At 45.3% G+C, this 27,899-nt stretch overlaps 1 protein-coding gene across 1 annotated transcript in view; it reads left to right on the top strand.

The window, feature by feature from the left end:
- The window catches only part of Col6a6 (collagen type VI alpha 6 chain), a 142,633-nt gene that overhangs the window by 69,055 nt on the left and 45,679 nt on the right, over window positions 1–27,899 (top strand). Inside the window, exons 13-24 of the mRNA XM_059268521.1 lie at window positions 88–141; window positions 1,603–1,674; window positions 1,759–1,785; window positions 3,977–4,021; window positions 4,116–4,169; window positions 5,339–5,401; window positions 11,483–11,548; window positions 13,626–13,679; window positions 21,046–21,081; window positions 21,828–21,890; window positions 23,636–23,698; window positions 27,594–27,656. Of these exons, the coding sequence (XP_059124504.1) occupies window positions 88–141; window positions 1,603–1,674; window positions 1,759–1,785; window positions 3,977–4,021; window positions 4,116–4,169; window positions 5,339–5,401; window positions 11,483–11,548; window positions 13,626–13,679; window positions 21,046–21,081; window positions 21,828–21,890; window positions 23,636–23,698; window positions 27,594–27,656 (660 nt within the window). The remainder of the gene's footprint in view (window positions 1–87; window positions 142–1,602; window positions 1,675–1,758; window positions 1,786–3,976; window positions 4,022–4,115; window positions 4,170–5,338; window positions 5,402–11,482; window positions 11,549–13,625; window positions 13,680–21,045; window positions 21,082–21,827; window positions 21,891–23,635; window positions 23,699–27,593; window positions 27,657–27,899) is intronic.

The raw sequence follows: 27,899 nt of genomic DNA, 5'->3' as shown, positions 1-27,899 counted from the left end.
TAACTTCAAAGTGGTGGATCTGCCTTGACGTCTCTCATTGTGCAGTCTGTAAAGTGCTCATGTTTTCTCCTCTTTCCTTTTTTCCAGGGACCCCCAGGTTTTAAAGGCAGTGACGGCTACCTGGGAGAAGAGGGCATTGCTGTAAGTCAAGACCTGTTACAGTTCACTTATTCCTACAAACGCGAGAAGAGAAACAAAGACCACAGTCTGGGGGTTCCGATGCGGCATCCAGGGTCTTTCCCGAGCCTCCTTGTGCTTGGGTAACACTTCTCCTTTAGGGTTATTACTCCACCACCGTCCTCACCTACATGGCATGATGAACTGGGTGTGAAAGGTAACGTCTTCACCATAGGTGCCACATCCCTGCCATGTGCTCAGGCCATTTGGTAAGAACTTACCCAATTCACCACATCATTTAGCAGGAACCCTTCCCTCCTCCCTCCCTCCTTCCTCGTTTCTCCCTCCCTTCTCCTCTCCCCCTTTTCCTTTCTTCTCTGTCTTTCTTTTTTCCTTCCATGCATCCAGTCATACATTCGTTTGACAATACATATTGAAGCTCCTTACTATTCACTTCATTATTTACCAAAGATGTTGATACACATACCCATTATATATATATGCACATACACACACACACACACACACACACACACACACACACACACACACACACGCACGCACTCCGTGTGAGCACCCCAGAAATGAGAGAAACACAAAAAACGAGCACATGTGGCTCCTAAGGGCCCTTCCACACTAGTGAGAAGACAGACAAGAAGAAGAGACAAACATGTGTCCAGCTGCTCTGCACATGGCTGTGTAGAGGCCCGGGGGTTGGGGCAGGGGGGGTGGGCGACGCGACAGTATTGAGCAAGAACGGGAGCTCAATGGCTTAAAGACCACCAAAGTGGGAGTTGGGCCCGGGAGGAAAAGGCTGCAAAAAGGGGGGTAACAGTTGGGCAGACACTTGAAGGATGGCAGTGAGTTTCTCCAGGGTAAAGCATTTGGGAAATTGCATTACTGCAAAGGGGAGCCATGAGCTCAAGGACAATAATGAAGTCACAGGATTGGGAGTTAGCAAAATGGCACATGGTCAGCATGGCTGGAACCCAGGACACTGCAGAAGTCCCCTGGAGAAGACTGGCTTGTGTTGAGATAACGGATAGTGAGTGATGGTAAGCGTAGGAGTGGGAAGGATGGGGATGGTCTGCTCAGGCAGCATCATGGGTGATGCTCAGACCGAGGTCGTGGGTCAAAGTCTTAAAGTCATAGGGACCGGGCAAAGAGTCCTGAATCTCAGCTTAGGGCAGAATGGACACACATGGGAAGGAGGTTAAAAGGGAGCAATGTGGTGGCCATGTGGGGAGAGGGAAGCCCCACCCAGGCAGTGTGCAGGTGGCATCCAAAGCAAAGGGCTGTCATCGCTGTAGCTATGATTTACTTCCATTCTCTGTTTTCATAGGCTCGAGTCCTGGAATGTAAGTCATGACTAGCCAGATGTTTCCTTAAAAATAAAATAAAATAAACTTGTCAAGTATCCAGGACGGATCCCAGATCATAATAGCACACACTCATCTGGGTTTGTGCCTTTCCTCTTTTCCTCAGGGAGAAAGAGGAGCCTCTGGACCAATGGGAGAGCAAGGTAGTAAGGGATGCTTCGGCACCAAAGGGCCTAAGGTAAGGATTATACAAGACCTCCTGATGTCATCTTAGCAGTCCATTGCACTTTCCATACTCATGCTGCTTCCTTTCTGTTACCAGGGAACCAGAGGACTCAGTGGAGAAGAGGTATGGTGCCAGGCCCATGTATTTTATTTATCCTTCAGTTATCTACTGAAAAAAAATGTTATTTTTGAAATCATTAGTTATCAGTAGTTGCTACAAGTCAAGTCACTGTTGGCCTTCCTTCCTTCCTTCCTTCCTTTTTTTTTTTTGTACCAGCCATTTTATTTAATTATAATATTTCTCTTTTCCCTCTCCTCCTTCCAAACCCTCTCATATTCCCCTCCATTTTCTCTTTCAAATTCATGGCCTCTTTTTTTTCACTGTTATTGTATGCACATATGTACATGTATATAAATGTAACCTGCTCGATCTATATAAGGTTACTTATATATATGTTTTTGGGGCTGAGCATTTGGTGTTGGATTGCCAATTGGTGTGCTCTGCCCTGGAGAAGACTATTTCTCCTGCTCAGCATTCCTTAGTTGACTGTAGTTCTTTGTGTAGGATTGTGGGCTTTTCCCATCCACCTTGACATTTTTATTATTGTTGTCCTTGTTCCTCTCATGTTTAGGCAGTCATACTGGTGAGATTTTTCTGAGTGTACATTCTGACATTACTAGGAGACACTATCTCACAGCAAACTCCGTGATCTTCCAGCTAGGTTTTCAAGTACTATGTTTTCACTCTTGTTGAGCGGGTCTCAAGTCCAATTAGAGAGTGGTTGGTTATCGCCAAGGTGTTCGTGACACGATGCATGCTCATGGTTATCGTGCCGTACTGGTCATTGTGGTTGATAGGTGTCACAGCTGGGAAGGACCGTTGGTTGCCTCCCTCCTTTGGAAGCTTGCATGGTGCCTTCTGGTACCAAGAAAGTTAATCCTCAGGGAGGAGGCATTCAGGTCAGTTCCAGGTCTGGGTCTCTGGCATCTGGGTCTGAAGTGCAAGATGTCTTCATCAGTGGGGACTTAGCTCCCACCTCTGTAGGGCAAGTAAGTGAACAAGGGCAGTAACAATAGGCTGTATGTTCTGAGAGTCTCTTAGACAGCCCTGGTCAACACTTCAAAGAAGGGCTTCTCATGTCTGATACTGGGGCTATTTTTAGGCAATCTTTGGCTCTTAGAGGAAGCATTGTCAGCCCAGATGAGAAAAGTTCATTAAAACTGTATGTATGTTTATATGCTGAATTACTTGTATTATAGGTTTTTTGAAAGTAGTTTAGGTTTTTTGAAAGTAGTTAATAGTATAACTCATCACAGAGTTGTCAGACATCATTGTTATCTACTTCCTCCTTCTGTATTTCCTCCCCTCCCCCTTCCTAAAGAGCCTCTCCTTTTCCCATTTCCCCTATGAGGTCCTATTCCTCTTTACCCTCTTCCTGCCTTCTGTATTTCCTCTCTCCCCCTCCCTAAGGAGCACTTTCCCTTTTCCCGAATCAGATTGCTGTACTCAGCTATCCCCTCTCTATTGCTCCCTAACCTCCCTATCCTGGCAATGGTCCTGTTTTACTTCCCTGGTTTCTGCAGTTGCTCTGGGCTATGTCCTAACATGAAGATTTGGATCAAGAGCCCCCAGTGAGAGTGAACAGGCAACATTTGCTTTTCTGGATCTGGGTTACCTCACTTAATATGATCTTCTCTAGCCCCATCCACTTACCTGTGCAGTTCTTGATTTCATTTTCCTTTAGATGAATAGTATTCCATAGTGTGTAGGTACCACAGTTTCATTACCAGTTCATTGGCTGAAGGACATTTAGGTTGTTTCCATTTCCTAGCTATTGTGAAAAGAGCAGGCACAAACATGGCTGAGCAAGTACCTGTGGAGTACGATGTTGAGTCCTTTGGGAATACACTAGAGAGTGGTACAGCTGGGTCACATGGTAGACTTACTTTTAGCCTTTTGATAATTCTCCACATGGATTTCCATAGTGGCTGCATCAGTTTGCAATCCCCCAACAGTGAATTGAGGGTTCTGTGTTCCCTGCATCCCTTCTAGCATTTGTCATCCATCGTTTTGTTCGCGTTTGCTTTCTGACTGGGCTAAGATGAAATCCACAGTTGTCCTGAGTTGCATTTTATTTCGGCTTCTCGTTGCAGGCTCTGTTTATTATGACAGTTTCTATTACTGAAAGTGATCTTTGACATTACCCAGGTGTCAGCTAATGAAGAGGCTGTTGCTCAGCACAAAACCCTTGAGACTGTTTCTGTTTGGTGTCTGACAGATGTGCTCTATGTTCTAATTGCATCTGTCTTTGCAGGGAGAAGTTGGGGAACATGGGATTGATGGATTAAATGGAGAACAGGTACAATGTTTGCCTTGTGTCCCAGATACCTTTCGCAGCTGGTTCTCGTGGAGAAAATGAGAATTTGAGCCTTTGCTCCTCCATTTTTTTTTAGGGTGACAATGGGATTCCTGGAAGAAGAGGAGAAAAAGGTGATGAGGGATCTCAGGTAGGGAGCCAAGACTCAAACTGTAAACCTCACTTGGGGTAAAGGAATGGTTTATAAAGTAAAACAACTGCCCCAGACGTGTCTACCAGCTATGGCAACAGACTTGTTTAGGGACAAGTATTCATGAAACCTGATCCACATATGACAGTAATCATTAATTTCTCCTGTGTCTGATGGGTTCTGCTGTTCAAGGCTGAGCATGGCTAAGCTTGACTCGGGTCTATATAATGTACATGTGTTTCTTAGCACATGGGCCATGCCTTTTCTATGGAGGGCAACCACAAACGATAAGGCCTCTCACAGCAACACTCCTTTCCCTTTCTCTTGATCCCTGTGGAGTCATACAGTACTCAGCATAGGGGAAGGACCAGGCATGGCGCCACTTACCTTTGATCCCAGCACTCCTCAGGAGGCAGAGGCAGGTAGCTCTCTGTTTGAGACCAACTTGGTCTGCATAGTGAGTTCCAAGACAGCCAAGGCTACATAGTAAGACCCTATATAAACAACACACACACACACACACACACACACACACACACACACACACGGGGGGGGGGGGAGGGAGAGGGAGAGGGAGAAAATCTTGCTCACTGTGATTGGATATCACTTCACAGTTATGTGAGAAAGGACCAGATACAAGGAGAAAAAAAGTATTGGGACCACAGAATATACCTGGGTCCCAGGCGGATATTGACGGGGGTCTCTGGTATGAGGCAGCTGGGTTGGGAGAGTACATGACTTTCCTTTTTGTCTGGGACACAATGATAGCCCCTAAGGTTTCTGTTTGGTCTTCACGGTGTGAGCAATTGATTTTGAAGCCACATTTTTGTTGTTATGAGATGTGTTTGGGCAAGTAGCATGAACTTCGAGTCTCTGATGCCTCATTAAAACAAAATATTTTTAAAATCCTTTGTAGAATAGTGACAGACAAGGTGACAAGTGTATTTGGAACACAGAGTTCACGAGTGCAGTAAATAACCGAGGTCATCACTGAGTTTCTTATTTCATGCCAAGAACTTTCTTTTTTGTAGTTCCTTTTTCCAGATTAAAAACAATCTCAGTGGAAAAATATTTAATTATTCAAACCAGAGAGAATCTAAGCCCTTTATGCTTATTAAGTTTATTAAAACCTCCCCTCTTGTTCTTGTTCTGGTCTGTATTAATTTCAGGGAAGCCCAGGCACGAGAGGGGTTTCTGGTGACCGTGGAGCAAAGGGTCTGCGAGGAGATCCAGTAAGTGCACGGGGCTGCGTGGGGCTGCGTGGGGCTGCGTGGGGCTGCGTGGGGCTGCGTGGGGCTGCGTGGGGCTGCGTGGGGCTGCGTGGGGCTGCGTGGGGCTGCGTGGGGCTGCGTGGGGCTGCGTGGGGCTGCGTGCCATAGTTAGGGAACCCTTCCATAGAGGGGGGATGTTCCGTTTTAAGGCACTGTGAGCATACTCTTGAGCTTGAAGTCCTAACTGGAGAAGTTAAATATAGTTTTTTTGCCTATATCCTCTTATTATTCATTTTTGTCCTTAAGAGTGAAGAAGGAATTCTAGTCCATTCAATTTTTTCCTAAGCACCTTGAAATACAGAGAAGGGGAGAAAAAGTCATCTCTTTTTGTCTATTCCCCAAGACTCTGTCTCTATGGAGAAGGGCAGCATTGCCTTCTCAATCCAAGGATTCAGGGAGGATTCTATCAGGCGATCCTCAGGACGTTAAGGTACCGGCTCTTGAAAGGTTACAACCCAGCAGAGCAGGCACGACCCGCATCCATGTGTGAGCACACCACGTCAGTGGAAGTCAGGACCACAGGCTTTCCCCACCAGGCCCACAGTTCAGTGAATCTCCAGAACCTCAGTGAACTAGGACTTTGTCAAGAAATAAGTGTCTGTTGAGCTTTTTGATGAGCTGTAACACGCATCAGTACAGTACCCAACTGTAAAAGCGTGGGCTTGATCGTTGGAAGATGCCTGTGTGGTCATCACCCATGTAAAGAAATAAATCACACCAGAATCCTGGAAGCCCCCTTGTGCATGCTCTGGTCACTTCACAGCCTCCCCAGGGTCTTCCCTGCACTAGTTCAGGGTGTCATTCTAAACTGCCCTTGAACTTAAAGTGGATGGGATCACAGTGTGTGCACTCTTCTGTTTCTGGATGCTTTTGCTTCACTTTATGATTGTGAGATGCTTTTATGTTGCCTGTAATTTATATCACTTGAATTCACTACTATATAGTATTGCATTGAGTGTTCATATATTTATCCATTCTATTATTGATAGATATGTGGGTTGTTTATATTAATATAGTACTGATGTGAATATTCTTTTGCATGTCCTTTGATACACAATTTATATCAAGTATATGGTTTAGGAACAGAATTTCTGGATGGTGACATGTATAATATACATGAGCATAATCTTTACAGTTCCCAAACATTTATTAAAAAGCTTGTAGTGAGCTACTCTCCCACCACATGAACAAGGTCAGTGTACCATATACTGATTAGAACAGCCACAGTTTATAAAAACTGCTTTAAAAAATGCTGAGGGAGACCAGGTGGCAGTGGCGCACGCCTTTAATCCCAGCACTCGGAGGCAGAGCCAGGCGGATCTCTGAGTTCGAGGCCAGTCTGGTCTACAGAGCGAAATCCATGACAGCCACCAAAAACTACACAGAGAAACTTTGTCTAGAAACAAACAAAATGTGGAGGGAGGGTGTGGGGACCTGGGTACTGATGGGATATTTGCCTGACATCCTCTTGGGTACACAATGTGTTGACTATAGAGGTGATTTGGTGTAATATGTCAAAACTGAATGTGAGGCATGTATTGAAAATAACTATTTAAAAAACAGGGGCTGGTAAGATGGCTCAGTGGGTCAAGGCACTTGTCTTCAAGCCTGAGGGTCCGAGTGAGTTCAATCCCTGGGACACACTTGGTAGATGGAGAGAGCTGACTCCAGTAAATTGTCCTCTGACTTCCACACATATGTTATGGCACACATGTGCCCACAAAGTGTGCACATATATGCACACAAATAAATAAAAATAATAAAGTTTTTTTAAAAAAAAAACAACAACAGACATTTTTACTTGAAGATGGCATTTTTCACTTGCCAGCATCTCCTGACAATTTCAAATAACTTCAAGGTATGTCATGTAGAGTCAGGAATCAACAAGGGTGTCATCTCACAAATGAGTAAGCAAGAGACGGTGATTCTAGTGCATGGATATTTCAGTCAGCTAGACAGATGACTGCAAACTCGTTTGAGGTATTAATACACAATCTCCATTGGTTTGGGTCAGATGTCCTCTTAACTGTCTGCCATTGGCTGTGTGACTTCATAGCACTTTTCAAATCAGGTGGGCTAGATGGCTCAGTGGGGAAGGAACTTGACGCCCAAACTTGATGACCCAGGTTCAATCCCCAGGACCACATGAAGGTGAGAGCAGAAAACTGACTCTAGAGAGCTGTCCTCTGACCTCCACACATGTACCACACATGGTGGTGGTCCTCCTCCCTCCTCCTCCCTCCTCCTCCCTCCACCTCCTCCTCCTCCACCTCCTCCTCCTCCTCCTCCTCCTCCTCCTCCTCCCTCCTCCTCCTCCTCCTCCTCCATCCTCCTCCACTCCTCCTCCTCTTCCTCCTCCTCTTCCTCCTCCTCTTCCTCCTCCTCCTCCTTCCTCCTCCTCTTCCTCCTCCTCCACCTTCCTCCTCCTCTCCTCCTCCTCTTCCCTCCTCCTCCTCTCCTCCACTCCTCCTCTTCCTCCTCCTCCTCTTCCTCCTCCTCCTCCTCCTCTTCCTCCTCCTCCTCTTCCTCCTCCTCCTCTTCCTCCTCCTCCTCTTCCTCTCCTCCTCCTCTCCTCCTCCTCCTCCTCCTCCTCCTCTTCCTCCTCCTCCTCCTCCTCCTCCTCCTCCTCTTCCTCCTCCTCCTCCTCCTCTTCCTCCTCCCTCCTCCTTCCTCCTCCTCCTCTTCCTCCTCCTCCTCCTTCCTCCTCCTCTTCCTCCTCCTCCTCCTTCCTCCTCCTCTTCCTCCTCCTCTTCCTCCTCCTCCTCTTCCTCCTCCTCCTCTTCCTCCTCTTCCTCCTCCTCCTCTTCCTCCTCCTCCTCCTCCTCTTCCTCCTCCTCCTCTTCCTCCTCCTCCTCTTCCTCCTCCTCCTCTTCCTCCTCCTCCTCTTCTCCTCCTCCTCCTCCTCCTCCTCCTCTTCCTCCTCCTCCTCCTCCTCCTCCTCCTCCTCTTCCTCCTCCTCCTCCTCCTCTTCCTCCTCCCTCCTCCTTCCTCCTCCTCCTCTTCCTCCTCCTCCTCTTCCTCCTCCTCCTCTTCCTCCTCCTCCTCTTCCTCCTCCTCTCCTCCTCCTCTTCCTCCTCCTCTTCCTCCTCCTCTTCCTCCTCCTCTTCCTCTTCCTCCTCCCTCCTCCTCCCTCCTCCCTCCTCCTCCTCCTCCTCTTCCTCCTCCTCCTCTTCCTCCTCCTCCTCCTCCCTCCTCCTCCTCGTCCTCTTCCTCGTCCTCTTCCTCCTCCTCCTCCCTCGTCCTCTTCCTCCTCCTCCCTCCTCCTCTTCCTCCTCCTCCCTCCTCCTTCCTGCTCCTTCCTCCTTCTCCTTCCTCCTCCTCCTTCTTCCTCACCCTCCCTCCCCCTCCCCGTCCTCCTCCCCGTCCTCCTCCCCCTCCCCGTCCTCCTCCCCCTCCTCCCCCTCCCCGTCCTCCCTCTCCCTCCCCCTCCCCCTCCCCCTCCCTCTTCCTCCCCCTCCCCCTCCTCCTCCCTGTCCTCCCTCTCCCCCTCCTCCTCCTTCCCGTCCCCCCTCCCCCTCCTCCTCTTCCTCCTCCTCCTCCCCCTCCCCCTCCTCCTCTTTCTCCTCTCCCTCCTCCCTCTTTCTCCTCTCCCTCCTCCCTCCTCTTTCTCTTCCTCGTCCTCTTCCTCCTCCCCTTCCTCCTCCCCCTCCTCCTCTTCTTCCTCCTCCTCTTCTTCCTCCTCTTCCCCCTCCTGCTCCTCTTCCTACTCCTCTTCTCCTCCTCCTCCAAAGAAATTGAATACCAAAAAAGAGATTTTTTAATTTTGAAAGCAATCTGTATGACTTCAAGATGTCTGACAGTTCATCTCGCCAGAGCCTCTGTGGCATGCTGTTAGCCACACTGACCTTAGGTCTCAATGTTTAACAGTCCTTTAACCCTGCTTGGAAATCTGCAGCCCAAATTTAAAACAATTCTCTGTGCTTGTGTGTGTGTGGTTTTGGTGGATGGCTATTTCCGGAAATTTGGGGAAAGCAATATTGGCAGAGGAAGTAGAGCACAGATAGGATCGGAGTTTTCTCCGGAATGCAAACGCAAGTCACACAAATTCCTGGAGGAAAAAAATCTAAAGATTTTGGAATTTCCCATTTTAACTACATAACTTTTTTTGTTTAAGGCTGGCCTTGAACTCTGAATCCTCCTGCCTCTACCTCCAAAATAGTAGGATTACAGGTGTGTGTCCCTTTCGCCCCCACCCAGCTTTGAGGATGACTTATTAAAATTTCATATAATACCAGGAGAAACCTGAGCAAAATCATTTCTCTGAACTACAGAGAGTGGTAAGTTCATCACCCGACAATACATCATTACTAGAAGCTGTGTTTGATCATAAATTTGTGTTAGATGGTGCTCTTTGTTCTAGATGAATAGATTATAAAGAGATTAGTTTATGCCCACACTAACAGAGCCGCTGTCCTACACACGGAGACAGGAGGTTCTGTTCCAAACTGCTGGTGTGCGATTCTTTTTAGGTTACCCTTCAAATTAAGGGCCTCATGTGCTCAGTGGAATAAAGTTCTAGACTTGAGCAGGGCAGGTTTGCACACACATTTACTCCTAGCACTCGAGAGGCAAAGGCAGGCAAGCTTCAAGGCTATCCTGGTCTACATAGAGTTTCCAGACCAGCCAAGGCTACATAAGAGAACCTGTCTCAACATAAATAAGTGGTGTCTTCCTTTGTCTTGTCTTCCTCACCAGAGTACAAATTTCCAGTGGTTTTATTTAGGTATATCCATGTTTGGTGATTTAAGACACACCTATTTAAGCTTGAGGATGAAATGAAAATGTAGAAAATGATCCTGGTTTGGTGGGGAGGGGAATTAAATAAAATTTTCATGCACATTTTAGTAATAGCAATCATACAAAATAAATCCAGTTTCCTCTCTTTCTCCCTATTATCTTATAAGCTACTTAAGTCCAAGTCCAAACACCACTTTAAAAAAAAAAGGCTTACTAAGTATCTGGAACAGTGCCTCCTCCCTGGTGGTGACTGTGAATTGCTTATTGATTGATTGGAGGTAATCTAGGGTACTGTCAGCGGAACAGCCCAGCAGCTGGTACTCAGCAGGGCTGTATCATTGCTCTTCCTTCCCAGCTTATTGGAGCATCGATTAACTTGACTGGCTCAGTTGATGGTCTCAGCACCATACACACACAGTTGGTCCTTACACCCAAAGTTAGAAAGCTTTATGGTTCTGCCTGCTAAGGATGGTATCCCACAATGGTGCTGTTTCCAGCAAGTCGCTGCTGGGATGTTTGAATAAATATTGGGGGGAAAAACCCTCAAGATTTTGGGTTTTTCTAAAAACCAGGGATGAGCATATGAGAATAAAGACATGGTTGCAACCAGGTGGCCGGGTGTTCTGAGACCTTTGCTGGAGTGACATCAGCAAATATCAGCCCACCCGGATGGGAGACCAAAGAAACAATTGCATCCAAGTCTAGCTTATGTACCAGTGAGTTTATTCAAGCTGCTTATAGAACATGAGTGAGGGGTTCTTTACAGGAGCATGGGTGACCTAGGGGTAGCCGTGTCACTGGAAGGCCACCCCAGCAAGAGAGGGGGACTCAACAGAATCTGTATCCCTAGAGCTCCTTGCTAACTTATAGGCAGCTCCCTGGTGTCTCCCTTCCCCAGCAACTGTTATATACAGTGAGGCAGGCATATGGTCCTCAGCATCATGTGTTGAACCCATCACAAGCAGTTAGCCTCTCCCAAGAGAAGAAGGTAAGCCTACTAATTCTCAAATGCAGATTTGCCTAGGACTCATGGGAAAGTGGAAAAGCTAAGAGAAGGATTGGCTCCAGCCCCAGGACACAAGCCCTGTCCCCTGGTTTCCCTTGGCCATGCCTCCTGTGGTGAGGTCTTGCTTTCTCCCCGTGTCTTCACCTTGGGTATCCACTCTGAGTCTGCTAAGAGCAAGCCAAGGGGCAAATCAAATACTTTTAAGCCACCCGTCACTTCATCCCGTTTCTGTTCTCTCTGATGAATTTGCAATCCATTAAAAATCTGTTCATTTTTTTTCTTTATTTTCTCCTTTTTAGGGAATTCCTGGACTTGACAGTAGCATACAAGGACCCAAGGGCTTGAAAGGAGACCATGGAAGACAAGTAATTATGTGGGCATTTGAAAGTAAACTTGCTGCATGGGGCTCTGCAGTGGTTGAGAGACCTTAGTAGTAGAATATGAAACACCTGGGGAGGAATTTGGAATATATACTCAGTACAGAAAAACTCTTGTAGAAAGAAAAAAAAAATCTTCATTCCTACTTATTTCTTGCTGTGAGATATGAGAAACATTGTTTGTCAACTTCTAAATTTGGTATAACTGGCTGCCCTAAGCCGCATCCATAAGGTCTTCATGAATACAAACGTCTAAACTCTGGCTTAAAAGGAAGGATTAGTTGATTTCATAGAACGATTGTTTTTTTTTTTTTTTTTTTTTTTTCGAGTCAGGGTTTCTCTGTGTAGCTTTGGTGCCTGTCCTGGATCTTGCTCTGTAGACTAGGCTGGCCTCGAACTCACAGAGATCTGCCTGCCTCTACCTCTTGAGTGCTGGGATCAAAGGTGTGCACCACCACCATCCAGCTGAAAGATTGTTTTTAAAGGGCTAGCAAAGTGTTGACCTTCCCAGGGTCCAGGGGACACACATGTTAGGAAGACATGCCTCTATTAGCCTGTGATGGGAAGAGCTGAGGATGGTGGCTCCTCCCCCAAGGCAGATATCCAGGGACTGATTGTTCTGCAGTCTCACAAACCACAATTTAGTCCCCTTATCCTATTACTTAGAATTTTAAAAATTATGTGGATAATGTGTGTCTTTGGTTCCTCTTAGTAAGCAAGCTCCCTTGAGAACTTCCTGTAGAGAAGAACTACTAGCTGTAGGAAGGAGTTGATGGTGCTCACCTCTTTCTTGGGCTTTGTTCATGACCCACTTTGTACTCTGGGACCCCACTCTATAAACCTTGATTTTTCTCACTTGCAGGATATAGTGAAATTGCAGGCAGAGTTTTACATTGGGACTGCCAGTCAGCTCTGTCTCACCAGCTGCTCCCAAATAACCATACAAAGATTTAACATTAATTATAAATGCTCGGCTGATAGCTTAGACTTGTTCTTAACTAGCTCTGATAAATTAACCCATTTCAATTTATTTACTTGCTGCCACAATTTGTTATCTCATTTTGTACACATCTTGCTTCCTTTGTGTCTGCCTGGCAACTCCCTGACTCCACCCTTCTTCTTCCCAGCATTCTCTCTGCTCTGAAAAATCGTGCCCAGCTATTGGCCATTTAGCTTTTTTCTTAAACCAATCACAGTCACTTATATTCACGCAGTGTAAAGGAATATTCTACAGTGAATAGCCTAGTTTTGTGTTTTCTTGATTAATAAATTATTCCATACTTTTGCCCTTGGGGTAGGGGTAGGGAGACTTGGGGAAATTTTGAGGCTTTATTCATAGGAAAGTTTTAATCTACACAGGGTAAGCAAAGAAGCAGTCCAAAGGTAGAAATCCCAATTGGGGTCTGGAGAGATATCTCACTTGGCTAAGTGCTTCATGTGAAAGCAGGAGGACCTGAGTTCAAATCCCCAGTACCCACTTAAAAAGGTGGATGTTGTGGCACACACCTGTATTCCTAGCACTGGGCAAGAAGATCCTGGGATCTTTGACCAGCTAGTACTGCTGAATCTTCGAACTTCAGCTCCAGTTAGAGACCCTGTCTAAAAAAATAAGTTGGAGAACAATTGAGAAAAACACTCTATCAACATCTGGGCCTCCACATGCACCAGGGTATGTGTACACAATTCTGTATGTATATAGCCACATAAATGCATGCATACACACCCACACATGCACAAAAGTCTCAACCAGTAGTGGCCTACCAGCCACATTCATGCTATGCTAAGTGATAGAACAGAGATAGGAAGAGTGTTCGAACCCGTGTCTCAAACATGAATTAGTGACAATGAGCAGCTGACACCAGAAACGATGGAGTCAGAGTTGGGCTGCTGTTCCCCATGACCCACGTAGAGATGTGACTTATGAGCAATGGAAGGTAGAATCCCACTTCAGGGAAAGATGACTCCATCCCTGGAATGAGGCCTTCTGGTACATGAGTAGATGTTAAAATGGAACCACATCCGTGATGCAATGTTGCTGTCACGCATCCTTTTGTTCCTCTGACAGGGCAGAAGAGGCTGGCCAGGCTCTCCCGGGACACCAGGCTCAAGAAGGAGAACGGTAAGAGCTCTTCAAGGGAAGGAGCTTCTAGACCTGGGGATCCCACAGCTTGAGCTGTGATGACAATGAGTGGCTATGGGGAGTTGGTGGGGTGGTCACTGGGTCAAGGGTGCCATCTCAGAGTGGGGCTGGCGTGGTAAAGTCCCTGAAGCTTGAATAAGAAAATGCTGGCTACATGGGAAATTACACAAAGGGAAAGACTGCCACACAGAGCAAATGAAAGAGTGGCTAATCAGGGGAAAGCTGCCAACGTTTGGCCTGCTTGATGAGTTGCCTGATGTTGCCAGTGATGTTACTTGATGAGTTAACTGATGTTGCCAGTGATGTTGCTTGATGTGCAAACTCCATTGTCTGCTAGTTTTTGTGACTATTAAGAAAGTTGGGAAGAAAATTGATTCTCCCTTCCTCAGCAACCATTGATTGACAGCCTGAAGTTCTCCATCTGCATTGGCTGGTCTGCTGCTATTGTCAAGACCTACATGCATGTCTTGTTTAGGCAACCGCAGTGTTGAGATTGTAAAGGGTGTAGCATCCCTGTCATGTCTTAGGGTAAGGGGAGATGGAGGGGTGGGAATAATGTTAAATATAGTATACTCATAGGAAATTCTCAAAAATTAAAAAAATGGAAATAACAAAAAAAAGTTAGCAAAAAAGAGATAAAGAGAAGTACTGTTGTAGGCATGTAACTGAAAGTTAGATTAGGTTGTTGGATGTCTTAGGGATTCTGATGTTGTGATAGAACACCATGACCAAAAGCAACTTGGGGAGGAAAGGGTATATTTCAACTTAAAACTCTCAAGTCACACTCCATCACAGAGGCAAGTCAGGGTAAAAACTCAAGGCAGGAATTGAAGCAAAAACCATGGAGGCATGCTGCTTACTGACTTGCTCATCTTGGCTTGCTCAGCCTGCTTTCTTACACAACTGAATATCACCTGTCCAGCAGTGGCAGCACCCATGGTAACCTGGGCCCTTCTGCATCAATCACAAATCAAGACAATACCCATAGACTTGCCTGTAGGCCAGTCTTATGGAGGCATTTTCTCAATTAAAATTCCTTCTTCCCAGATATGTCTAGGTTTGTGTCAAGTTGGCAAAAGCCAACCAGCACATTGTGAAACCCTTTGGGGGGAGTTTTAATTTGTTTTTAGTTGATTTTATTGGCTTTGTTTAAATGCATGCTTTAAAACATTCCATGTGTGACTGCTTAGAAAAATGCACAAGGATTCCAAGCAGAGAGCCTTTATCCAATAAGAGATTATTTAATGGAATTCACTTCCACACCTGCATTGCAGTCTAGATTAGACAAATTTTGTCTCATTTTGCAGCATTTTCTTTTCCATTTTTTGTTTAGATATCCAGCCTCCTTCGAGTTTCCTCCCCCTCCCCTCTCAAAACACATAATGTTTTCAAATTGAGCACAAATGAAAACTAGTTGAATGGATGGGGCTTCTGATGCATTGTATTTTCTGGGCAGAAGTAGTTTATGAAGCTAGCTCTTATACTCCATCAGGAAAGTATTTTTGCATCTGGAAGCACACCCATGTTCTTCCCAAGGCTAGGAAATGAAATGAAGGGCGGAGATGATATTGGAAACATGCAGAGTGTGATTGTTAGCAACCCAATTTGCTAATGTTGCTTTCATGCATATGAGATGAGGGAGGGTTTGTCCTCTCTACTTGGCCTTCTTGAAGGGCATCCTTGAAGACTTCCCTCCCCCTGCAAAATGTTTTCATGGTGAAGACTATCACCCAGGAAATCCTGGTGTGAAGGAATGTGTATTTGTTTTGTGGCCTCCAGGGGCCCTATCAAACTGCACAGCTTCTAAGGAGGAGAGCCCCCATTTGGGGGCTAGGTGCCTCTGTGTCATGCAGGAGTCAAAGCAGGACTTTCGACAAATGCCTCTTTTGGGCAACTCGGCAAAATAAAACAAAAAGACGCAAACAGTGACCCTGCCTTCAAGCCACTGATAAGGACTCTCCGGCCAACTACTGTTGCACCTGGACTGTAGGGAGGAAGTCCACATGCCACTTAGCTCTGAAGCCAAATCAAATTTCTCTCAAAATAACTGTCACCACCCAGAAAGAGCTGATGAATGCAGTTGTGCAGATTTTCAGTGTCGATTCTGAAAGGAGCAGGGGATAGCCCCATACATCCCCGGGAGCAGAGGAGGCAGAAGGAATGGGGAGAAAGTGAACAGTGTTGTGTCTATATCATCTGAAACCAGAAGTCAGTGAAGATTGTGACACAGACAAATTGCAGCCTTTAGGGCTTCATGTGAGTCCTAAGATTTGCCTAAATGCCAAAAGTTGGAGGAAGATGTAACCCTACAGCAAAAGCAAGAATTCCCTTAACCCCAAAGTGTTATAGACAGTGTCTCGATGTCCCACTCCACCTCCCCAGGGGTCTTCAGTCCACAGGGGTCCTTTCCACAGATGGTTAATCTTTATTGTCAATGAATCAGATGATTAAGTAATCAAACTACAAAAGAGGGGGGGGAAATCATGTCCCGAAGGCAAATTAACTCCTCCCCTCCCCCATTTGAAGAGGTGTTAGTTACTCAAGGGGAAATGGGACTCTGGCAAACAGTTCAAGTCTGAAAGAAATGAAGCCCACAGTTTTGCTCTGAATAAAAGCTCAAAACATTGACAGGACAGCTGGGGCGGTGGTGGCACACCCAGCACCGGGGAGGCAGAGGCAGGTGGATCTCTTGAGTTCAAGGCCAGCCTGGTCTTCAAAGCTAGTTCCAGGACAGCCAGGGCTACACAGAGAAACCCTGTCTCGAAAAACAACAAAAAAGAATTGACAGGACAGGACAGTAGAGGGAAAGATGCCAACTGGAGGAGCTTGGGGAGCAGAGGAAGAGAAGGAAGCGGAGATCTACTGGAGAGCGGAAATGTTGACGTTGGGCCCCGAGCTCTTGTTTTTACTTTTCTAGTGAAATTAAATGTATTACTTACATTTTTTTCGATTTATTTTATTGTTGTCGGTATCTGTACAAGTGTTTCGTCTGTATGTCTGTACGCCACTTTCATGCAGTGCCTGTGGGGGTCAGCAGAGAGCATCGGATCCCCTAGATCTAGAGTTAGAGATGGTGGTGAGCTACCCATGTGGGGGCTGAGACCTGAACCTGGGTCCTCTGGAAGAGCAACAAGAGCTGACCCAACTCTCCAGCCCAATACTGAAATTTAAAATAGCATGATCACATGACCCCCTTTTCAATAAAAATGCCACTGTAGAGAATTCTATCAGAAAAATCCCATATGTGTCAGGAATCATGGCTTTAAAAAGCTAATGATTACTTCTTTTGTCTAGATATTTTTTAAATGTTTTGCCTGTATGAATGTGTGTGCGGCTTGTGCCTGCTGCCCTCAGAGGTGAGAAGAGGGGGGTCGGATCAGATCCCCCAGAGCTGGAGTTAGAGGGTCATGAGCTACCATGTGGGTGCTGGGAACAGAATCTGGGTCCTCTGCATGAGCAGCAAGTGTTCTTAACCTCCGAGTCATCTCTCTGAGCCCTGCTGATGTTTATTTCTGCCTGGAGATTTTGGGGTGAGTTTTACATTTATGTTTGATCTGCATTCATAAGGGTTTATTGTTTTTATAATTGCAATGAAGTTATTCTTCTTGAAAGAGAAAGAATCTGTCATTTCTAAAACAGTAAGATATAGGTAGATATTAGGCTGGAGCGTGGGGGGTGGGGCGGGGGAAGCTCAGTGGCCAAGTGCCTGTCTAATGTGTCCAAAGCTCTCAGTTCCATTGCTAGTGCTTGGTATACCTGCAAAATAGCATCTAGATGGAGATGGAGAGCAAGGAGGAATCCTTGGTGCGATGAAATTCTGCTGAATTGGCAAGTGATTGGAGGGTGGCCAGTAGTGAGGGGAGGGGGTGGCATGCAGGGACCAGCTGACCCAATGTGATCTCTATTCACTTGACAAACACTGAGCACCAACAATGAACCAGCAACTCGCTGAGTACTGGAGCTCTCTGCAGGGATTCAGAGCCATGGGGTAAACCACAGTGAAGTTTCTCCACTCCAGCACTGGTGGTGTTCGTTTGAAGTGTTGCTTGTGGTGAAGGGCTGCATTATGCATGGAGATACGTACATTTCTCCTGCAGCCTCTGCTTACTGGGTGCCAACAGCACACCCAGCAAGAAATATCCCCAGACTGCTAACTGCTTCCTGGAAAGGAAGTGATGGAAAAGGAGGTGGGCCTATGGGGTGAACAAGCTATCCTCAGAGGGAGGCTAAGATACTAGCCTGGGTAGGTGAAGCAGGGAGGAAGGACCGCAGCCAGAAAGCAAGCCCCGGGCATTGATGGGAAATGGGAGGGGTGGCTGTCCCTGAACCAGGCCGTGCTGAGGATTAGAATGGATCCTCTGCCAGGGGTAATGAGAAGCAACTGTAGCCTCAGACCAAAGCAGCCTTTCATTTCAGTTTGGTCCAGATTGCTTTGGTGGTGCTTTCTCCATTCATCCTTCTGGGAATCTCTTTACAGGCCTCCCAGAGTGCTCCAGGGCAGCATCATGGGAGATGAGCCTGCCAGTAAGAAACAGGATTCATGGGTGTCTGCCATTAACACCCTGCTTGCTTCCTGGGGACTCTCAGTTTGAGATCAGAATACGGGGTCCTTCATCAGTACCCGGAAAGCCAGGCTGAGAGGACCACAGAACTGGGGACTCTGTCTTGCATCATTTTCTTCTCCAGTCCCCTGAGGGGACTTTCCTCTCGATGTGTCCACTCACATTTGCTTTAAAGAAGAGTTAGGATGCCTGGGTGTGTGACTGGAACCCAGTCAGCCATTGAGTGCACCCTGCCGATATTCTGCAGTTTTCTTTCCTGTGCAAACCACTTGGACATGTTAGGCAAATGCTGCAAAATCATTTGCCCCGATTCCTCGTCTGCTTTCTGTGTCTCCTGTTTGCCAAGGTCTCTCTCCCGTGACTTTGTAGCTTAAATCAGCAAGCATGCTAGGTGGCCTGTCCGGGTTTGTTCCCCTCACTTATGTCACTGTTAGATTAAAGTCTGTCTTCTCCATTAGGTCGAAACCCCCATGACTAGGGACAGGAGTCAGTCTTTACTCAGGGGACAGGGCAGGGGTACCAGAGATACATGCCATTGAGCTCTTTGAAAATCAGATCTTCAAGTCCCATGGGAGCAGAGCTGGAGAGATGGCTCAGGCAGTGATGTGCTTGCAGGCAAGCCTGAAGACTGAGAGTCCATGTCACATAGGTGTGGTGGTGTACCCATGTAATCCCAGCCCTGAGAGGGAAGGCTAACAGATTCTGATACTCTAGCCAGCCAGCCCGCCCAGCCTAACTGGTGAGCTCCAGGCCAGTGGAGAGACCCTGTCTCAAAACACAAGGTAAATGACACCTAAGGAACGACCCTGGAGGTTACCCTCTGGCCTCAGTGTACACACTCACACATGGGCATCTACATACACAAGCAAATGAGCACATGCAAAAGGCATGGGTACACAGGAGCAGATGCTGATGTTTCCAACCCTGGCAGTAGAGAAACATCCTCCGTGTGGGCATCTGCTATACAGCCCTTAGAATCTACTGGTGAATTTTTGTTTTGCTAGACTCTGACATTCTTCTCAGCTCCTCCACTGCGATCAGTTGTGTTCACGTGGAGCCTGCTCCAACCATGTATGTTAACTACACTACAAACTGAGCAGTGAGGGGCAAACTGGTCAGTCTCGTAACCTCCTTAGTTTCCCTCTTATCTTTCCCCTTACACTTTTGACTCAACTTACCCTTGTTGCCAATACCTACTGCACCTCCTATTTTTCTGCCTTTATGTCACTATCCAGGCTGTGGACACATCCCTTGAAACCAATAGCAAAGAAATCTCTTCCCCCTGGGGAGATTTTCCACATTGGACCAACTGGATGTGATCTGTCTTTGAAACGGTCTTTCCATCCTTAGCCATGTGCTGCGCTCTGCCTTGTAAATATTTGTAGTATTTATCCATCCTCCCCCAATACTTAGAGTGAGCATTTCCCAAGGTCAAAGACTCGGGGAATATGTGGGGGGAGGGCCCAAGCATGCACAGATGCTTCATTCTCTCTTGGTCCCATCTATTGTCCTTCAAAGGATAGCAGACAGTTTTCAGAATGAAATGATCTACTGGTGGATAATTTTCTGAACAACGTGGAATTGAATTGAATTGGATTGGGACAATTCATTGTGCTAAAGGAAACAGATTCTTTTTAAACTTTAAAAAAATTATAGGGGTGTGTGTGTGTGTGTGTAACCACATGCATGCAATTGCTTGTCAATGCCAGAGGAGGATGTTGGGTCTAAGGGAACTGGAGTTACAGGCTATTGTGAGCTGTCTGATGTAGGAGCTGGGAACTGAACCAGGGTCCTCTGCAAGAGCAGCAAGTGCTCTTAGATGCTAAGCCATCTTTCTAGCCCTTTGAAAGTGACGACTTCTTCTGCGACAGAGAATGTGGGCTTTGAAGATGACTCATTCTTGTTTGAAAGAAATGGGACACTTCCCCATGCACACCCTTTGCTCCTTAGATGACAACATAGTTTGAAATACACTTAGCAATGCTGGCCTGTCAGAATAGCTCACGTGAGTTTCCAGCGAGATGGTATTGTCTGGTGGCTGTTGAATTTTGTGAACCCTAGATGGGAGTTTTGCTCTGATTTTACTAAGTGACCAAGTCAGACAGGAAAATGTCACTAGCTTTTGATTTTCTCAACTGTAGACTACTGATTGGGAATGCACCTTGAACCTTGACCTTACACAGAGTGAAAATTCCCCTTCCCTGTTTAACAATGTTGTTTGGATTGGGTATTTTCTTGATACAGTGGATCAAGTCACTGTTGAATATTGAGATGATTTCTGACAGCTAATCACATTACTTGGCTCTATCAAGCTAGTTTGGCTCTTTAAATTCTGAGCTTCGGGAGCTTCTGAGTATTGTGGAGTTCCTGGAGGCAAGCCTCAGCTTTTCCTCTGGCACCCTGCCCTTTGGCTGGTCCATTCCTGATCTCAGACTTACTTTGTAGTTCTTGGGGGAAAATAAGAAAGAAAATTCAGGTCAATGTTGCAGCTACTGAGCAGCTCTGGTCAAGCTTAGTGAAGGCGGGTTGCAGGCTGTGACCTGTTCTCCGTGTATCTCTGGCTTTGGGTGCTCTGTGATTTCAATTATCTACCTGGAAATTCAGGGTTGGCAAGAGCCTGTCTTCACAAGGCACTGAGTAATGAAGGAGTTAGCGCAATGTAGGAGTTACGTCAGTGCCTTGAGGCATCTGTTACCGATTGAAATCCTATGTATGCAGCATCTTTTCTAAACTAAGAATATCTACTTTTCCTTTTATTTATATATATTTTTATTTATTTATAGGTAGTTCATGGCCGAAGGGGACATACAGGCCCACAGGTCAGTGATAATTTCTTTTTTTTAAACTTCAGATGATAAACGACTCATGTCCAATCAAGGAGCTAGAATGAACATGGCAATATCTCCTCCCATCTTAACCTTTGGGTTTTGGATGACATTGGTTGTAGATAAATTATTAGAAAATATTAGCTACAATTTCAAGAATTCAAAATGAAATGAAAATTGGGGTACTTTATTTAAAATTTTCAGAGAAATTATAAAACATTTAAACATGAAAATGATCAAAGACACTCTTTAGTCCAATGGTTAAACTTCATTTTGTTTGGCTTTTGAATACAAGCTCTAAGTAACCTTTCTTGCATTTGTATTCTGTGATCCTCTCCAACTTACAATTTGTGTGAAACCCCCATATAAACCCGAAGAACACAGTGGAAGTTGTCTACAACTGGATACTCTGAGTACCCTGAAGACGTAAATGGAGAGTGTGTCACATCCCTTTTGTACATCCTGGTGATACATCCTACACTGTGCTTCATGAATGCAGTCTTTAAGAAAGAGCAGATGTGGCTTAGATGTTTGCAGAACACACACGCTCAGATTAAAAGCATGGGGGTTAGTGATAAACCCACTCTCGGTCACACCAGAGTGAAACTCCATGATATTGAGGATAAAAGAAACCTTCAGTTTTTGCAAAGACTTTTCATTGCCATTGAAAAAGAAGTTTCTAATCTTGCACATGAAGAGATAGCATTAATAGATTAATAGGTTGATTCTTCTCCCTACAGGGAAATCCAGGCATCCCAGGCCCAGATGGACTTGAAGGTTCACCAGGACTTAAGGGCCCTCAGGTATACATAGAGAACACATGGGTGTGTGAGCAAATGGAGAATCTATAGCCCGGTTAGAACCCTTCATGTGGCCCTGCAGAACTACAGAGGCTTGGAAGTGTGTTCAGGTTAATAAAACAAATAAGCAACAGCGAGTCTTGACTTGCACAGAACGTTGTCTTTTATCAGAGTTCTGTCCTCGTCAAGAGGTGGAAAGAGATGAACATGCTGGGCAGCCAGCCCCGTGGGTTCAGAATTGTTAGGATAATCCAGGAGTCCTTGAGCCAAGGAAAATATTGAGCCTTGAATTTGGGGATTGTGGTCAATTTAACACAGTAATAGTTCAGCATTATATCTCTGCATGTCCATGGTGTTGAAACATTGGCTCAACTCAAGGAAAAATTTGTTCTAAGTGCAGCTGGAGGCTTCAGCAGGGTGATCTATAGTGTGGCACCCCGCCTGTCCTTTCCAGCTCGCTTCGCTGGGGGAGCTGCCTCCAGCACTTTTTCCTTTACAAGGAGCAAGCCATAGTCGGCGCTTTGCCCTGGTCGTGTGAGCAGGGAGGCACGTGTGCCAGAGAGGGCAAAGCATAGCCTAGATCAACAGTGAGACAGGAAAGGAGCACATGCTGAGAAGGAAGAAAGAAGCTGGGTTGGGATGTAACTCAGTGGTAGAAGGCGTGTGGAGCATGTACGGGCCCTGGGTTAAGTCTCCAGCATGGAGGGAAAGGGATGGGGTGGGAGAGAGGGAGGGGAGGAGGGGGGAAGAGGTAGAAATCAGACCGCAAAATAGTATTTTTCCTCTCTAAACTTGGTTTTGAATGTATGAAAAACAGGTGCACTGTTTGGCTTAGGCAGGACAGTCATTGGTGCTATTTTTCAAGGTTTTAAAGCAAGTACTTAAAAATAAAGGCATTATATATTGGCAGTTTGTGTACGGAAGTTCGACAAAATACGTCAAAACATCAGACACTTTGTGACATGTCGCCAAGATTTCAGCATGGTAAACAGCCTTCCCGTCAGACCGTTGTCCCTCTCCGGCTTGATTGCTTTTATTTGTCATTATGTGCCAGATGAGGAAGGTTCAATTTTCTTACTTTAGAGTGAGAAATCTTTGCCGTTGGGATCGTCAGAAAGCATCTTAATAAATTGACTGCCTTTATCTCATGCTGTGCAAGTCAAAACGAGCATTTGTTCTTTCAGTCTATGGACTTTTTTATTTACAGCACAATGTAAAATGGAGCAAAATACCAAATACAGCACATGAAGAAAGTTTCTCTGCAACCTATGGAAGCCATAGTACATAGACAATAGAATATTCCAGAAGTAGAAATACCTAAATTTCATTTTGCTATGGAATGTATCTTTATGGCCCATCTTGGTTGCGGTTATTTAATATTAAATGGATTTAAAGGTTCTAGTTTCAGACTTACATGATTAAGAAAAACAATTTTCACATAAAAAGCATATGGCTTCTGAGTATGAAGGCTGAGGACAGTTATAAGTACTGAAAATCTCAGCTTTGGTGTGTTTCCTCCAGGCCCCACCTCCTTTGGCTATATAGGCTCAACCACTTCAATTTCAGACTGTCCTGTGGTGTTCCTACAAAGATGAAGAACCCTGAGACCTACACAGTAGCCACAGCATAATTTGACTCCCTGACCAGTTTCTGTTACCTTGACTTAGCATTTGATTTTTAATGTGCAAGTTTAATGTTGACGCGTTCTCACTAAAGGGGAAACTAACACTTTGATTCTGTGTGTTTAGGGCCCAAGAGGAGAGCCTGGTGAGAAAGGAGAAAAGGGAGTTCTGGGAATGAAAGGCCCTCAGGTGCGTAAGGAGAAAGCAACTGCGTCTGGCCTTGACCTTGGCTTTAATGAGGATGCTTTCGTGGTTTTGTCTCTAAAGGTGAATCACACACAGCCTGCACACCAAGTGTATGAAGTGTGACTTGAGTGTGAGAAGAGACAGCTGCACCATTCGCTGGTCCCTCGCCAGACAGACTATAGTAGCGGCAGAGGATCCCCTCTAGAGAGACCTCCTGCCTCTGCTTCTCAGTCTTAACAATTTCTCCTCTGTGCTACGTTGACACATCACATCACTTCCGGCTCACAAGCCACTTGGAGTTGCCTACTTCACCTCTTGGAGGAGCTAGAGAGATGGCTTAGTGGTTAAGAGTACTTGCTAATTCTCTTCCCAAGGACTCATGTTTACAACCTCCTGTAACTCCAGCTTTTGGGGATCCAAAACCCTCATTTTTAAAAAAAAATTAAAGTCTCCTGGAGAGACCAAACAATTTTATCACCTGGACCCTATACTCTGACTCTGAGAATCTCTGCAAGTGAAGACATGGTATTGATAATTCTAAATTCTCCTCAGATAACACCAAGGTTGGAAATGACTACCCAATAACCATGCTTCTCCTATTTCAAAGTGCTCTAAGAATCTCTAGGAGAGTGTGTCAGGATGCAGGTCCTAAGGGGGCCTAGATCGAGGCTTGGGATTCTGCGTGTTCAGTGAGTCCCCAGTTGGTGCTGATGCTGCAGGTCTGGACCACACGTTGAGTGCAAGGCCCTGTATGGTCTTCTCTATGGCTAGCATAGTATATATGTATATATTGGTCTCTTTTTACAGGTTGTAAGCTCCATCCATGTTAGTGTCTTGCTTATGCTGAATCCCCAGAGCCTGGGTCCACAGGACCTGGCCCAGCAGAGCTCAATACATTTGTGTAATGAATGAAGCAGTAAATGAATGAAGGCAACCCAGTTGGGACTTTCACCCTCCACTGTTAGCAGTATCAAGGAAATGCATTGCTTTGCATCCATCAGTTAAACTGGGCAGGAGCCCAGCACTTAAGTGGCTGTGCTCATCATGAGAATATTTAAGAGGCTGTTGGCAAAAAGTTGTATGCCATGACATACTGTTTTAAAATACATTCATAACTGCTCGCAATGATGTTTATTCCTGGTTTTGATAAAAGTACTCTTTCCAAATGCATGAAAATTTCATAATTTCATAGCAGAATTAAACTGGTGGTAAAAACTCTTCTGTATTCACATCTTTGAATCATTAAAAGCCGGCTGGCACCACAATGAAGATTTTTATTAAAAAAAAATACAAAGGAAGATGAATATCAGACTATTATCTGTTGATATCAAATATTGATGTAGATATGTAGATGCGTTGAAATCCAAAGTCCTTGGTCTTTCTTTTGCTCTAGGATCCAAAATGGTATCCAAGACTGTTAGTGGAGTAATTCTTCCATGTGCTCTGCAGGACACCTTCATCCACGGGTCCCTTTAATCTCGCTTTGGCAAGATGTGGCACAGTCATAAATCATCCAGCCTTTGGTATTGCCAGTTAGTCAAAGGCACCCTGTCTCTCTACCTCCACTTCCATTTGTCTGGCTGGAAAACCTGCCTTTCTTCTTCTGTATGGTTTTTATGGAATTCCCTGCTTGTTGGCTGGTTAAAAGGCAGTTTAAAGACAAGTGGAATTTTCTGTGTTTGGGACATGATGAATGGTACTTCTAGATTGTTGTTTCCAGAGGAAATCCACGGAGACAGACACAGCCAGATGCACAGAGAGTGTTGCTCTTTGTTGGCTCTCCAACCCCATTGCCATAGGTCTCGTATTCTTTTATGGCACAGGGGGAGCCCTCTGGTAGACAGTGTTTTCTAACAGCAGGCTTGAAAGCTTTCCTTGGGACTCATATCTTGAAAGGGGATGTGATTTGTATTGATGGCATACCAGAGGCTTATTAAGTTACACAGTACTCGGTGTTCTGCATAAATGAAATGTGCTAATCTAGCCAATATGTGTCTGCATAAAAAAAAGCCAAAGTACTATGCCTAGGAAGATATTTTTGAAAGGAACAACAGATTCCTTTGTGCCTTCTTTTGTCCCATCTTTTATTGCCCTTAAGTCCCTTCTCTAAAATCTCCAAATGCTAGGAAACAAAGTGGAAAACTAGGTCCAAAATATTAATTTTACTTGGGGATGTAACTGTTCTTTGAATATGTGTTTCTTAGTTAAATAACACTAGTAACATGCACACCAACCAGGTTAGAATTAGCTAAGCATTGACGTTCTTCTCTGTAGAACCAGCACTCAAGAGGGGGAGGTCGGGTGAACCCACCAGGCTCTACTGGATAGTTTCACATTCATGGTCATTGTGATGGCCTTGGTTAAACTCAGTGGGTCACAAAACCAAAGGGGAATGAGGAAAAGAGGTTTGTAGGAAAGAGGAGTTGACAGGGGTGGAAGGGGGAAAGAGAAGGGGTGGGGATGATGAGAATAATCAGACTACATTATGCTCATGTATGAAGTTGTCAAAGACCAATATATGCAAATCAATACTAATTTTCTAAAAGAAGTAGAGGTAGAAGGATTAGGAGTTCAAGCCTTAGCTACATGAAACTATGTTTCAAAAAAACTGACAGGGTGGGGAGGAAAGGGGAGAGGAGAGTCATGGGAGGAGGGTGGACTGTTCCATGAAATGTGGAGAATATGTAGGGTTTCTATTGTCTTCACAGATGGTGGCATAGTAGTCCTAGACATCGAATCTGGAGCCAGGCTGCCTGGGCCTGGTTCCAGGCTTATACCTTTATATCTTATCTGTGTGACCTTGGACAATTTACTTAACAATGGACGTATCTCCTGCAAAAGTATAGTCATAGCAGCTACCTCATTGGATGTTGAGAAAATTAAATGGTTTGATAGATGTAAATGCTTCCTTATTACTGCAATATTGTGTCTATATTGCCTAATTGAAAAGATGTATTTTTTTACTTTTATTTGTTTGTGTGAGAGTACACACATATGTACACACCACAGTCTATGTGTAAAAGTCAGAGAGCCAACTGGAGGAACTGGTTCTCTCCTACCATGTGCATTCCAGGAATTGAACTTGGGTCCCCAGTCTTGGTGGCAAGCACCATTACCCACTGAATCACCTCCCCAACCTGAAAAGAGGTGGCCTGTGGCATGGAATGTGGTTCATATTTTGAGGGAAACCCTGCCAGACACAGAACAATAAGTAATCCATGTCACAATTGTCAGGTTTCACCATCCTGCAAGATCTAGGTTGGATGGTCCATGGACTCATCCCTTTTACTAATTTGACAAGTATTTACAGTAAGTGCTTCCAAGTGGCAGGTCCTGTTCTAGGACACAAAGATGACACTTCTGTTTTCTAGCACTTTCTAAAAACCATTTCAGAATCTTTATCCTGTGCTCCCTGAACACACTTTTGTTACAATGCTAGTTAGTTTTAGTAAAACTTTTTGATCTTTCTAATGTACATTCCATAGTTTGCAAATGAAGATAAACACACACACCCCAACAAACAAACAAAAACCCAGCCCTTGCCTGTTGTAGAAAGCATTCTTTGAAGGCCAATGTCCTCTGGAAAGCTTTCTTGAAATGTTAGACACTTCAGCAACATCTGTTCCTTGAGCAAAACAGTGGGAGCATAGACTCTGTTTGGACACAGAGACTCACAAGGAAGTGTAATCATTTAGGCCACATCTGGACAGGGTTACTTTATTAATTTTTTTATTTACTAGTTTTTATTTGACAGCCGCAATATTTTTTTTCCAGAACGGGATCAGCTCAGCTCATAACTCTTCTCCCATCTGTACTTCACGTTCCATAAGACATGTAAAAGTGTTGGGGGAAAGCTGCACTTTGTCTCACTATATCTGCCATCCTTGTTTCATTCCAGGGACCTCCAGGACCCGAAGGACAAGCGGGGAATCAAGGCCATTTGGGAAGCCAAGGAAATAAAGTAGGTCACATTCTTTAATACAGCCCCTCCAACGGTCAGTTTGTGCTACCCGAGAGAGCTGTGACTGGCTGGATGAGCCAGAGCCCTTTCAACACAAAGGAAAACACATCTTGTTGCCCCTAAGCTCTGGCTTGATTCTTGGAGAGCCAGAAATCTCTAAGGAACTGGGTGTGGACAGAGATGAAGTCAGGGACTCCAGCTCAGCATAATTGCATGAGGGGTTACACCCCATCCAACTGACAG

The sequence above is a fragment of the Peromyscus eremicus genome, chromosome 7 (genome assembly GCF_949786415.1).
Source record: "Peromyscus eremicus chromosome 7, PerEre_H2_v1, whole genome shotgun sequence".
NCBI classification, from domain to species: Eukaryota; Metazoa; Chordata; class Mammalia; order Rodentia; family Cricetidae; genus Peromyscus; species Peromyscus eremicus.
Note: the sequence above shows the minus strand (reverse complement) of the source record. Positions and strands in the feature narration are given on the sequence as shown.